This window comes from Bombus bifarius, unplaced genomic scaffold, assembly GCF_011952205.1.
Source record: "Bombus bifarius isolate JDL3187 unplaced genomic scaffold, Bbif_JDL3187 scf7180000007987, whole genome shotgun sequence".
In the NCBI taxonomy this organism is placed as follows: Eukaryota; Metazoa; Arthropoda; class Insecta; order Hymenoptera; family Apidae; genus Bombus; species Bombus bifarius.
In genome coordinates, this window is record NW_022884369.1 from 2638882 (window position 1) to 2654038 (window position 15157).

The following is a 15157-nucleotide window of genomic DNA, read 5'->3' on the forward strand; positions in this document are numbered from 1 at the left end:
TCTACCCTCTGGGAATCGTTGTGCTGCCCAGGATAATTGGAGACATTCGTATCGTCGCGTTTGTCACAGAGAAAATAGAATTGCTCCAGATGACCCCTACATCAGAAATCCACAGGGTATCGTCTTCTCCCATTCCGTGGAAACTATTGCCGTACAACGCACGCCAGAGTCTCGAGGATTTCTGCATAGACGATTCAGCATACAATATAAATTTTAGGTGATGCTAAGCCATGATTGGCGTACAAGCGTCCTGCCGCATAACTGACTAAATGTATGATTAGTGCCCTCTGTGGTCAAGAGATTGCAAACTCCCAATGTCCATGAGGAAATCGGCGCGAGATAATTCTGCGCCGGTTCAACTCCGGGACGTAACACCAGACAAAACTATTTGCCTTATCTATATCAAATGTTACGAGGCATGAACGAAATATATATATATATTTAGCGATGCAGGATCTATCACCACAGATAAGATGGATCTATCGTAACAGATTATAAACTAGCATAAACGATGTACAAGTATAGGCGAATCTTGTACACTTGTCAGTGTTACCACTGATCTATCAGTACCTATAAGATACCTATCGTCAGAAGTACTATTTACTAAGGACATCTCGTCGGTGTTACGTTCTGGTGCCAGAGGTACCATCCTTGTCTGTGATGTAGTTACTTTCCAAGCAAACAATATGCGCCATAGTGACCCTTGACAGCAAACTCCTTTTATGTTCTCGTCCATATAACACTCTAGTTCTAGCAATGATTCATAAATGATGCATGTTGATATTGGATTGTAATAATTGGCGTACATGTGACTCATTTTGCCATTTTCCAAGACTCCTAATATGAGGATAAACTTTCTTGTATTGTCCACCGCAGAGTATTGCTATAAGGTAGTCAAAACAAAATTTTTCTTTTCCAATTCACTTCAAAAGCTTCATTGCAAAAGTACACCGGAACTGTTAGTAGCTAGTACCAAAAATATGTTTCGTGTACAAAGATTAACAATGAAACCTAACAATAATAATAATAATAAAAACAAAAACAAACATTGGTTATTCTACAGAACTGCCGCTATCGAGCACTACCGAGCATCGAGCATGCAGAAAAAGGTGTGGAAAGAAGATGTGAGAAAATGAGTGATTGTGATATGAGAAAAGTCCTGTAGCGGTGACTCAAACCGCTTTGAGTTCTTGTCCAAAAGTGAAATCCTATTTCTAGCAACAGCTTACAGATGGCGGATGTATCGTTCATGATATGGGAACGGTGTTCTGCTCTTCTTACAGCAGGGAATAACACTTTACTTCCATATAATATTAAACTTACAATTGGTCTTTATTCAAAATTATCACCAGTTGTTTTCTCATACGTTTGCTCGGTGTCAATGTTAAACGCCAATTCGTACATTTTGTTTTATGCGCTTGCCGCATATCCCTCTGCACATGCGCGTTGTTAAGCTTGCTATGCTGTGTGTGGGCTTCGTCTCCCACAGTGATGTAGTTATCATTCATGTTACAACGTTGCCATTTTCTGAGTATCGTGCGCACGGGTTCCGAGTTTTGTTTTTATGGCATAATTTTTCTCACAAGTCGAAGTCGAAAATTGGAAATATCAAATAGTATTTTATATCATTTTCCCCTTTGATATTATTATTATGCACATTCTAGCAATTGCATGTATCTTCAGAATTTTAACAACTTTACTGACAATAATTAGGTACAAGTTATTCATTAACTCACAATTTGTTAATGTTGCATGCAAATGTAGCGTTACCAAGTATGGGGGTTTCTTCAGTTTAAGTAAGGAATTTTAATTTGTTGAGAATTGGAAGTATTTTCAAATATTTATAAAAAGTAATATAATTTACTAGAGCTCTCAGACTGTATTTCATTTGCAACCTTTAACAAATGAAATATGAATGTTAAACTTAAGTGTTTAAGATAGTATCATATGTATAACAAGAGAGATGTCTGTAGATTATGTTTATGATACGTTTATTGCAAGCATAGTCTAACGACTAATTATTTTATTTGTTATTTGCCTCGTATCTTTATCTTAAATAATATTACTTAAATAACAATGTATTCGGAAAATATATTATTTTAATATTTATTATTTTATTTTATAGATATTCGTTACTTAATTTCAATAGGAAAGCATTTAGTTTGATTTGATGGAATGTTTCGATATTCAGTCGTTTCTAAGACGAATATGTCATGCAAATAAATATATTTTCCTTTTTATATACGTATATATTATTTTCTTAAATATTTCTTTTCAATGTTACAATTGACTTACTTCGAGCGATCTTTTGAATTATGTTTTATTGAACTTCAATGTTCTGTGTTTTAATTATTATTAATGAAAAAGTAAAAATGATCAATCATTATAAAAATCATGAATATTTATTCTCTTGTATTTTTGAAACAAAATCTAGATAATAACTTTATTTTTATATTAGAATTCTAGTTGTATCATTTATTATTTAATCTTTATTATTATTCATATTTTAAGTTCTTACTATTTTGTTTTCAATACTGTGTTTTTACTAAGAAATTATGATATTTAATTCTTTGTTAATCATTTTTTGCAGTCTTGTTGTCTTCCACGGGCGATGATAATTATCTTTGCGGTGACTTCCTTTGGGCTAGTGTAGAGCATTGATTGTAACGTTCTCCGCATCACAGTTCTAATAATCTCAACTGCGTTGAATGTAAATCTGGCAACGGTGAGAGTCGGGCCTTAATGTAAACATAACCTAATCAGTATGACTTCCCGCGATTTTATGAAATATTTATTTGTAATAATGTTAGTAATATATATATATTATCATAGAAAATAGCAATAAACATTAATATAATGAAACAATTATAATACAGTGCAACAGAATGTGCAATAGTGTGTGTGTAACACAGTGCAGGTTTGTTCCCTATCTATGTCACTTGGTTGATGTTTATTACTGTTCTTTTTTATAACATTATTTCGTTCAATTTAAAGTCAAAATTGTCCAATAGTTATTCGATATATTTTATTTTAATTCTTTTGCTGTAATATTCTGCAATGAATTCCTCTACTATTGAATTCTACAAAGTTCTCCAAACTTTACATAATGAGATTTACTATTAACCATACAAATTTTTCTATATTTTATAGAAAGATTATTCTTATCAAAATAAAATACTACAAAATTTCACTGAAGACATGTATGCCAGGATGACTAAGAACTAATTTATTATTGTTTTATACGCTAAAAATGAATATATTATTGTACAATACCATATATATTTTATTAAAATAAAAGTAGTTCTTTTATAAAGTATATGATAATTTTTGTAGATGACTGTATATCACCATTTGCAAGTACATCATACATGAATTTGTTTATCTTGAAGTTTATCTTTGAAGTACGTATGAATTAAATACTCACATAGGATTAAATGATTCAATGCCTATATATTTTATAATCCTTTCTTTATAGTAACATATGCATTGAAAACTAAGCTTGGAAACTAAGAAAAGTAGGAGGTACTTTTTATAATTCTTTATAAGCTTTCTTATAAAATCTTAGTAAAGTATTTTCAAATACACCATTAAAAAATATAACTTTCTCATATCTTTGAATCTTATTTTCTTAATTTTAAACAGCAGAATTTCTTAATTTTTTGAGAAATAACAATTATACATCATAACTATTTCAATTTGAAATGCTATAGTGGTTTCCCCTAGAACTAGAGCAATATCGTGGTATTATTAATTTATAAGATTTTAATAAGAAAAAGCTACGTAGTACTGTTACTTATGTTTATTAATTACTAATATAATGTAACATAATATACTTTAGCGTTATAATTGATTTCAAAAGTCTTCTGATTGTTATCATTGTTGTTCTCATTGTTTTATACTGAGTTATGTTTACTCATTTTTATTTATGTATTCATTAAACTTTTGTGTTTACAATTAGTATTAGTAATGTTGTTCTTTTTATGTTCCTACCATCTGATGTGCTTCTTTATCCATTTTTTATACCTGTAGTTATATCATTACTGTAATTTAACATTATAAGTTAGTCTAAATTTGTTTTATATTTATATTTATTCAGAATCAATATAAATAATTTAAGTACAAGCGTCGCATCATCGAATCTTCCTAAGAACCACAAAAAAATATGAATACAATGTTCACAAAAACTAAAATGCTTATATATATATTACTTTTACATGCTATGTTTATAGTATTTGTGTGTGTATTATTTATATATGATGATTATTTAAAAAATATTGTGTATATTTAGTTGAATTCTTTTAGAAAAACGTTAATTACACAATCTGTCAATAAACTGCACTATAAGACTTCTAAGCATTGAGAGTTGAACTATCGATGCTTGCAAGAGGCGGTGTTGCCACATTCACCGCAGCCAGTGCCGCGTCTCAAGTAGAGACTTGCCTCGCCGCATGTAGCGTGTGTAGTGATGTATCAGGTTGCATGACATATCGTTGAGGCAATCGCTATGAGTCTGCCGCGGACGGGAGACGGGAATTTACCTCGAGACAGATCTCAGCTTCTATACGAGAGTAGCACGGAAGTAAGGTCGCGACGCCGTTGTTAAAACTTAAAACATCTGTAACTTCTAGTAGCAACCTCTGTAAGAAGATATGAGTGCAATAGAAAATCACACATTCTGGACAGAATTTATTGCATTATATAAGAGTCTTCCTTGTTTGTGGGATATAAGGTCAAAATCATATGTGGACAGAAATTTAAGAAATGATGCAATAGATGTTTTGATCGAAAAATGTAAAGAAATAAATCCTTTGTCAGATAAAGATTTCGTTAATAAAAAAATACACAATTTGCGGTGCAGTTTTAGAAGAGAATGGAAAAAAGTCAAACAGTCGAGATCGACAAAAAATGTATATATACCAAGCCTCTGGTACTTCGATATTTTAAGTTTTATAACAGACTGTGATCCAGGGAGAGATACAGAAAACCTTAATGATGTTAGTATTAATTTGAAAACTGAATGCAATGATAATATGGTAAGTAATTATTTTTTAGTATCTTTAAAGTAAAAGTTAATTATTATTTGCTCAGTTATTTTATTCATATATTTATACACAATATTTAATTAATCTAATCCGTATAAACATTATTCTCTTTTTCAAATTTACAGCTTCGTCATTATTAAAATCATTTTTGAAATTTTCTCGATTTCTCGCGAAGAAAAATTTAAAATTCATACTGTTCGTTGTAAGAGTATCAACACTTTTATAATTTTTTCTATTCCTCTGAATGTGTATTTACGTTATCTTCATATAAGGGAGGACATATATACATATACTCTACTGTTCGAATGCATCCGAACACATGTTTGTTTTTGAGAGGATGCAATTTAATAAAATTATAGTTAGATGGATTTGCAATGATTTAATTTTTTTTGTGATCAATACAGTTATGTACAATAAAATATTATTATGTCATAAAATTAAAATACGAATAATTTAGATAAAGAAGGTTTTTCTGAACTGATAAAACTATAGACATTGCAGTGATATCTAAGATATGATACTTAATGCGAGTAGACAAATTTATGCGAATAATATTATATTTCAGTAACTTAATTATATTTTAATTTAATTATAATATAATTTAATTATATTGTACTATTTAATTACAATATGCTACCGATAACATGTTCATTGTGGATCTAATTTTCATTTCGTACAATGCTGTATGCTAACAAAAAATTTCCATACAACACTTCATATATGTGTTTAATATGAATTATTATGAAATATTTCTTCGTAATTTCAAGATTTTTAGTTCATTTGACACATTTAAGTCGATACCGTACATAATCTAAAAGTATGTGCTCATCCAATTCGAATGTGCGTGTCGTGCATAATGAACGTATTCAATTCGGTAAAATGTGCATACTACTACTGCAAATCGACTAATTTGTCCAGATATTAATGAGTAATAAGATATTTATTTTATGCATGCCACTTTAAAAATTGTTTAATAAGCGGTAGTTTATTAATTACTACAGTGGCATTCACATGTTAAATGTCAGTACATATAATAATGAACAAAAGTATTTGCACAGATCAGCTTTTCCTACAAAATTTCCTGTAAATTTATGTATAAAATATACACAACCTTTTTTGTAAAATATACACATAACTTTTGACTTTAAAATTAAAATATCATATGAAACAATGAATCGACTTCATAACTGTTTTGGAACCGATTATTAGAACTAAAGAAATTAATCTAGGAGCGACATAGAAACCATAAGCGAAGCAATAATTTGTTTCTCGTAGCAGTTATTCAAAATAAATGTTATACATGATAGTTCTAAGAACTGGGATTGATATCATAACAATTTTAAATCCTAGAAAGTTATATTTTAGAGAAAAATTAAATAGAGTCACGTTTTTTTAGAAGCTGTGAAAGGGTTTCACAAGAAAAGCTAATTTGTGTCAATACCTTTGTTCCTCTGTATTAGAGGATTAAAAATATCAAACACTGAAGCCATCAAATGCGTTTCCATTACAGTGAGCCCTACTAATTCTAAGCTCATAATTAAATATTTTATGTCGTCTTATTAAAATTTGCCTTCTCCTTTACTCATGAAGGAGCTTGATCATCCACAAGTGTACATGATATGATAAAATTTCTTTCTTTGAGTATTGTAAGATTGGATAAATTTAATTTTGTAGCGAACTTTTGATACAATTCTGTCTTCTGCAAAATTCTTCCGTCTTTATCTACATGAATCGTTACAAGTTCATACATTGCATTGATGGTTTCTGGTACAATAATAATAGATATTCCCTTATAATTGTTGCGATATGATATGAATTACCAGCTAATTTTACTATGTATATATGTTTATTATATATCAATTGCTATAACACATTCATTAGTTTATTATAAGGATTGAGAATCGATCAAGGCTAGATTAATGTTTTTGAGGCCTAAGTATATCGATTTCTTTAATAGAAAAAGAAGGGGGAGGGGACTTAAAGTGAAATAAATTTACGTAAGCGTGATATAAAATTTACGTTGTAATCAATTATATTTAAATTTCTTAGTACACAATTTTATGACATAGTTGTTATTTTTAAAATTTTTCTTAACACAATTCGCCCGTTATACTCGTAGAATAAAATGCACTTTTCTCGAATAGCGAAGCCCCTGAGGAGACAAGGCCCGGGCCATAGTCTCGCCCCCTTTAACCTGTGCCTGGAATCGATTGTCATTTCTGCTCTAATCGTAAGCCTAAAAAATGAAGAAATGTATGTATGCACATATCCTTATCTATTTCAGGAACAAGACGATGTCGATACAGGAGGAAATATGTTATCTTCATCTCCGGAAGTATCAACTAGATTAAGTTCTTCTTTATCAACAACTTCTTCAATGACAAGAAATGTATTTAAACGAAAAAGGAAGTGCAAAGATAAGAAAAGTCAACCGGTTGAACTTGCTCATAAAATTTCAAAGGATGCAATATCTAATACACACGTCCGAGAAGATATTTTTGATATTACTGGAAAAAAGATTGCCTGTGACCTTAGAGAATTAAACGAGCAACAAAGAATAATAGCAGAGAAACTTATCAATGATATTATATATTATGCAAAATTAGGTAAATTGAATGAAAATTGTTTAGTACGTCCTACGCACATGCGACCTACATAGCAAATTTTTCTGAGTATGACCTGTCATTTTAAAAATCGGAGTGATCTCCATCATGTATTTTACAATTTTGTGAAAATTTTCGAGTATAAAAAATATACATACATTCATATATGCATATAGGTATAATATTTATATTGAACGTTAAAGCTGAACTAAGAGGTATTTGTTTTAATAGAATTTAAATCCCATAATTAAAGATATTTGGTAAAACATGTAAATAAAAAATTCTTTAAGAAATCATTAATAATATAGTTTTCTTTTAAAAATTTGTACTATTCACCAAGTTTCTGGAAATATTTGATATAAGAACTATAACGATGTAGTGCAGGAAAATTTGCGAGCTTCGCAACTTCATTCGGTAACTAAATATTTAAGCGTAGTTATCAGACGTTCTTCTGCAGATATAATTTCTCGTGTTATAGTGTTCTTTTTCTCGATACAAGAAAATGAAATAAAAATTCTCTTGTACATTGTGTGTGGATAATTTTAAAAATATTTTAATCATATTTATCAAACATTTCTGTAATGGTCATATGTAAGAATATTCTTTCTTTTGCTTTTCATCTCAATACCTTCTTTTTAATTTTCTCCTATTGCATAGAAAGATATTGGAATGCCATTTACTTATTTTAAAATTGAGATTAAGTGTAAGTAGGTAACACGATACATATTGAGACTGCCTCATCTGGTTTCGAGTCATGTGGCGAGGCCGAGACTTCGCTATGTCTAGGGTACTTTACCGTGAGTCGTCTATATATTTTCGGTGACTTAATTACGTTGTATATTAAAAAATTTGAATAGATACACATACGTGACACTATTTTATATTATGCAGAATTTTATTGCAATTGTGAATACTACACGCACGCACGCACGCGCACACACACACACACACACTATTCTTTTTATATTGGTTAAATTTCTTTGTACACCACCGCTTTTGGATATTAATAGTATGAAATTGCTAACTAACATAATATTAGTAATTAATATATAACATAAACCTAACATGTAATATTGATAATTAATTCGATTATTCGCGATCGAAAATGGAATATACAATAAAATTAAAGAGTCATTCAATTTTTGTCGAAAAATTGTCAATCTTCGTACTATTGTTACTTCCTCCTTCAATAAGTTCATCTTTCTCGAAGATGCTTTCAGAAGGTTGCGTAGTCCGACTTGTTCTTCCTGTATGTATATTTAGTGTGTGGGTATACATGCATACATATACATACACTAAATGTATGTATATACGCACATTAACATACGCACTAAATTTATATGTATATACATAGATATATTACCGCATAGAAGTACGCGGAAACTTTGATAAATTTGTTTTGATAATAATTAATTCAGTAGGCTATAAACATTTAAATCTGTTCGGGAATGTAATTTTTATTTTGTTATTCAGCAAGTTTCTTTGCAATAAGCCTACATTCGACACTTAGTGAAAAGTCGTTTGTTAGAGGCCGGTCATTGTTCGGTTCCATGCTAGCGAAGTATCATAAAGTCGCATCCCAAAGGATCTTCTGGAATCCAGATGCTCGGTTCCGAGCCTAACGGTTCTCGGTACTTCGTAGTGTCGAGTCTTGACCTAGCGGGATCATCCTGTTGCCAAGCCGCTGCGCCGTTCACCAGCGGTCAGCTCCTTCACCCCTGCTCCAAGGACATATCTTGCCACGATTGCACTGCAACGAGGTGACTAAGGGTTGGTCGCTTTTAAGTATAAGTTAGTCGCTTTTCGAACATCACTAGTTTTTTTTCGTCTATCACTCGCTGTCATTTCGTTAGTCAGTTAGTCTTCGTAGTTAATCACATCTTTAATTAGTTAGCAGTTCTAATTTGTTTGTTGAAAATACATAGATTTTAGTCTTCGATACCAAGTGATTCGTTGTGAAGGTTTTTTATTAAACTGCACACTACGCGCAAATTTTAACAAACTTCGAACCATCCGTTTCTATCGACCACGGGCAATAAAGAAAATTATATGTATGTTAAAATAATCAACAATAGCATGTAAATTTATTTTTACAATTAAATACGCGATTTATTAATAAGTCGGTCGATTATTTATACAATTGTTTGAAATAATGTTATTAATCGTACGAGCTATCGTACTAGCTCTTGTATGATATATTGCGTATCGAAGAATGAAATTTGTATATCTTTGTTGTAGAATTATATTCATGTTCTATTTTTAAGTAGGCATTATCTTCTCTTGTTTTTATTTCTATAATCTTTATAACCATACATTAAATTGTATAATTTTGTAACTAAATTAAGTTTTATCAATTCGTCGCTTTAGTTCTTAACTGTTTTGTTTTCACTAACTTCTAAACTGAGAAGACTGAGTTTGAAATTTATGAAGATTAATATTATTGTTTGGAGGTAGAATTTGAAAGAACTGAATGTTGCTTTCTAGCTAAGATGTTGCGTTTTAAGCTGAACTTTCATCGTATTATCGTGAATTTGTATTTTTTACGCATATAAGACATACGTGGATTTGTTAATTACATTTTTCGAAAAATTAGGTTAGAACAGTTATGAACTAGGGTAACAGTCTGTCTACATTTCGTTTAAAAATATAAAATAGTATTAAATTAACAATTAAATAATACTAAATGCATGTAGTCTCGCTTTTCATACAATTTTGCAAGGTAAATATGTAAATGGAAAATGCAGCAACGCTTGGAAAAATAAAAAACGTCTGCCGTCGGTAACATTTGAAAAACACAAGATGTCGATTGACGTCTCTCGACGTTAATGTATTAAATTAATATTACGTTATTATGAACATGCATATTAGTATATTTATCTGCCCCATTGTATTCAACATAATTTTATTTCACCTCGTTCATCCTTCGAAACTTCGAACTTACGTATAATTTATTCGATCCGGATTTAGTCGATCGTCTATTTGATATTATGCAGTGACGTATATATTGTTATCGACGTTCAAGCTCAAGTGACAATTAACTGCGTTAACAACTTTTCTCACTCTCCTATAAATTAAAAAATTCATAGATCATAATTAATCCTCTGTTATAGTACATATCATTCACGATGAATCTTTTCCGAAATTGTATGAAAGAATAAGTTAAAAAGTTTCTTATCTATTCATTCAAATGAAGTTAGTTTATAATTACATATTTTCCATTATCAATATATTGTCAAGATAGAGCCACAAACGAACTCGACGACAGTTGACCAATCAGAATATAAAATCTCCAGTGATTGTATTGCAATCGGCATGAATCCTAAGAACGCAATATAATATACATATCTCTCTAAAAATAAACAAATGTAAAATAAAAATTTTACATCCATTGAGTTTGTCGATTTTGCTAATTGGATTCAATACGTATATGTACATAATTCCTATGTAACAATATTTACATACATCCAAATATACTATGTAGATACTTTAAAAGATAGAGGGCATGACAGAACGTCTGATGTTTTGCACAATTGGTATTTCAGAATATGAGATTCGAAAACTTATAAGGTGGCAGATCTGTCTTGTACTTTTTCTGTGGTGATATATAAATTCTGCATCTCGTTCGTGTTAGAGTAAAAGGAAATCAAATAGGATCAATACTATTAATGTATATCTTGATAGCTTATAAAATCTTTTAATTTTCGATTAGTTTATTTTAATTTAGTTACAACTCCTAATTTATTTACACTTGTAAATATAATTATATTTAATATTTCAACTAAGAAGCGCGAACACTAAAAAATTATATTTTGAAATACTTTATTTTAAAAGTTACTTCATAATATTGTCGTAGTACAATATAAACGTGAAAAATTAAAATAACTTAAAACCTTGCAAGATGGAAACATAAAATTATGTATGCGTAGATATAATGAAATAGCTATTGTTAGATATAATAAGCATGTAAGAAAATTTTGGTTGCAATGTATGATATTTATGTTTCTTTTTAAGTACTGTATCAGTATATACTAAAATTTTGTGATTTTTTATCATCGAAGCACTAGCCTTGTAAAGATTTCTTCTAAACATTAAAAAATTGATTAAGATAATACAAAAATGGCAATAATAGCAAAACAATTATAAATAATATTTGGATCAATATTAATAATTTCATTGTCTAAGGATACTTAAAGATATGTATATATTCGCCAGTTGAATTCAAGGTTATAACGTCATAACACCACGATTATTCACTATGAGAGACTCGTAAAAAGTATACCTGATGCGTTAATATAGTAACAGAAGGTTCTTTAAAGTATTTTTGTACTTCGGTAACATCTCTGTATTTAATTATTAATGGTAGAATTAAAAAAACAAAAGTAAAGAATATTTAAATAATAGTTGATTCATTCCAATTTTGCTTAAAATCCATTTTATCTTCAATCACTGTATAAAAATGTTATTTCCCAAAAACATAAGATAATTTTTCTGGTTAATTGACTTGTTACTATATATTATTATATATTATATATTATTGATATAATTGATATGTTCATACGTATGAAGATAATTTTCTTATCATCCAGAAGCGGTCATCCTTTTCAAGTAATAGGATTTTAATACAGTTCCGGAATCCACAAGAATAGCAATAGTGACGTATCGGGAAAATGATTATATCCTAGACTGAAATAAAAGCTTCCTTGACAAGTTCTATTTTGAAGACTGTATGAAATATTTCTTCATGAATAATAACAATATGTGTTTACAAACAACTTAAGAATGTACACGCAGCCAATCAAAATGCCAAAAGAATTGAAGACAATTTAGAACTGAGTATACGCAACATATCTATAGAATGAATATTTATGTTCATAAATCTTCCTATAATTATTCCAATAATTATAAAATAAGTACAATCAAAAACAATAATTATAAAATTTTTACAGTATTAATCGTTTTTTCTTACCTAATGATTTACAATGAATAGAACTTGAGTTTTTAAAAGTTGAAACTACTATATATAAAATAATATCCATAATAGTGTTAAAGTGATAATTCTTATTTTATCGATTCCATCCTGGAATAATTACGAATGAAGCAACTTTTGTAGGCAATAGGTACGTAAAATTCAACATATTATATAAATTAAACCCATTTAACACATAATACGTACTTTCATATTTTTCATGTGATGAATAAACACTACATATGAATAAACATTAGAAGCAAAACATCTATGACAGATACTTAAACAAAGATATAATGATATAGAAAGGAGATTTCTACGGTATAGTTCAGCTTTCGATGACTTAGAGGCAATTTTGAAGCAATATCCAAAAAGGCGTTAATAACAATTTGTGTGTTATTTAAATAACGAATTAATAATAATTGACTCTAGAAGGTTGTTATGTTTTACATAATCATCGACACATATTGTTTAAAATAATTACCAACGAATTTCATACACGATTAAAAATTCTAGGTTTTTCCTACGAATTTCTTTATATTCATTGTTTCAAGTCATCTAATAAAGGACGTGACTCAGGTATCCAGAGCGTTTTGTTTTTCTTGAAAATTCTAAGCACTGAATTCAGAATTTCTTTTCCCGTATTCCAAGGATACCTATCGTTTTGTATTTCTTTTTTTTTTGTAGAATTTGATTGTTTTTTATTTCTTGTTTAATTTAATATAATAGCATTAAATATACATATTTATATAATTGCATGTTTATTAAATATATACACTGATAATTTCTTCTAATTTATACTTATAAGTGTAAATCAAAAGGAGTACAAAAGTTCATATTTAAAACAAACATTTACAGTATATACGCATTTCGTCAATATATTTTGATCCTAAAGTTTTAGCCCTTGCTTGCTATTTGTCTTTATTGAAAGATTTATTAGTTATTAATTACAACTTAATTAAAGTTGTATTAATAAGTACTTATTTTTAAAATTTCCTAAAAAAAAATTACCAATCGTATGTATGGAATTTTTGAAATATAAGGAACTCTTTCTTTCTTGAACTAAACATATCGTGTAATTATTAATGAAAATTTAATCGCGTGACCTATGACGCTTGTAAAATTTCCATTCTGTTATATTCGTTCAAAAGTTATAAATTCCGAAAATATCAAGAAACAAGTTATAGGAATGGGACAAATATACAACGAGAGAACAAAAATGCAAACTACAATTTTCGTCACACAGTTGAAAAATGTGTAGCTAAATATACTGCTCAGGATCGTAGAAGCTTGTCAGTTTGAAATATCAATAAAACTCTAAGCAGGCTGCGCAAATGTATTTGCATTATAGTCTAAATTCATCGATGACAACTAAATTATAAGTGTGCTAGCTTAAAATTTGTAGCAGTTTGTTTACTGAGCTGTCGGGAATATTGATACAGTAATTTCGACACCCACGTTCGAAACCTTCTTATTTCATTTTCCTCAACTATTAGGAACATATATTTAAAGAGCGTGTTAATAAAATACTTAACGATGTATAAGAGGAAATATTTTACTAATAACAGCTTTATGTAACGCGATTATTTACATCATATTTTAACACTGAATTATTTCCAATAAAATACACTTATTTCATGCTTATGCGGTATGCAATAGCGTAGGTAATTGTTTTAAGTGATTCGTTCTGCTGGCGGACGTCATCCGATGTGGCTATATTACCGGTAATTTAGAAAATCCCCGACCGTGGGTGAAACGACTAATTTACTAGTTGTCTCTCTAATTGCATATCGGTATATACCGCGCATATTATGCTGTACATTGCATATCAGTGTCAGTGAACAAACTAGTAAACTTTGTATCAGATTCAGCTTCCAAGAATTTTGTTTTCATATAGGAAAACAATTAGTATCTTACCAGTAGCACATGTGGTAGAAGTAACACGAAAAATGGATATATCGTATAATGTGTACAATTGTCTTTTTTAATCATTGCCAATCGTATGTTACCTTTCCTGAGAAGGGAATATGAGTTTTAATATGAATCTCTGATTAAAATAAATAAAATTCATGTATAAAATATAAAAATATATGTATGTTGATTTTGTTGCTGAAATAATTATTATAACACTTGTGATGAGCATTCATAAGCTTAATGGTAATGGAGCTATAAAGTATAAAGCGAAGAGTAACAGAAAACGATGTTTCTTGTAAATTATAATATTATACCTTTTTATGTTGTTATGCCTTTATACGAATTACAATACATTGTTTAAATTTTCGTTATCGCTGTATCGTGAAAAGTGACGATTTAAGAATTTCGTTATCTTTTTGCAGATGAAGTCAATAAATTAAAAGTTCAAATTAATTAAAAAGGATAAACTAAAACACTCTATACCGTTAATTATTCGTACGTTGCTAAATTTACTTTTAGGACATTTTTAGTTGAAAGATTCATTGAACTTTTAAATATATAATTTTAACTTCCATCTTTTCTTTTTATTTATATGTACGTGGGAAAAATCTTTTAGCCGTTATTACACGCGC

The 15157-nt window shown here is 29.4% G+C and overlaps 1 protein-coding gene across 3 annotated transcripts; it reads left to right on the forward strand.

The window, feature by feature from the left end:
- Positions 1 to 2635: 2635 nt before the first annotated feature.
- LOC117205225 lies at positions 2636 to 9466 on the forward strand. Of its 3 annotated transcripts, none has more exons than XM_033443409.1 (4): positions 2636 to 2917; positions 4289 to 5033; positions 7327 to 7648; positions 9288 to 9466. In XM_033443409.1, the coding sequence occupies exons 2-4, from the start codon at positions 4650 to 4652 to the stop codon at positions 9407 to 9409; spliced, it is 828 nt and encodes a 275-aa protein (XP_033299300.1). In that variant the 5' UTR covers positions 2636 to 2917; positions 4289 to 4649; the 3' UTR covers positions 9410 to 9466. The 3 variants fall into 3 exon arrangements, with proteins under 3 accessions (XP_033299300.1, XP_033299301.1, XP_033299302.1); XM_033443410.1 differs by having other exon boundaries at positions 4303 to 5033; XM_033443411.1 differs by lacking the exons at positions 2636 to 2917; positions 9288 to 9466 and adding an exon at positions 7985 to 8128 and having other exon boundaries at positions 3916 to 5033.
- Positions 9467 to 15157: the final 5691 nt, after the last annotated feature.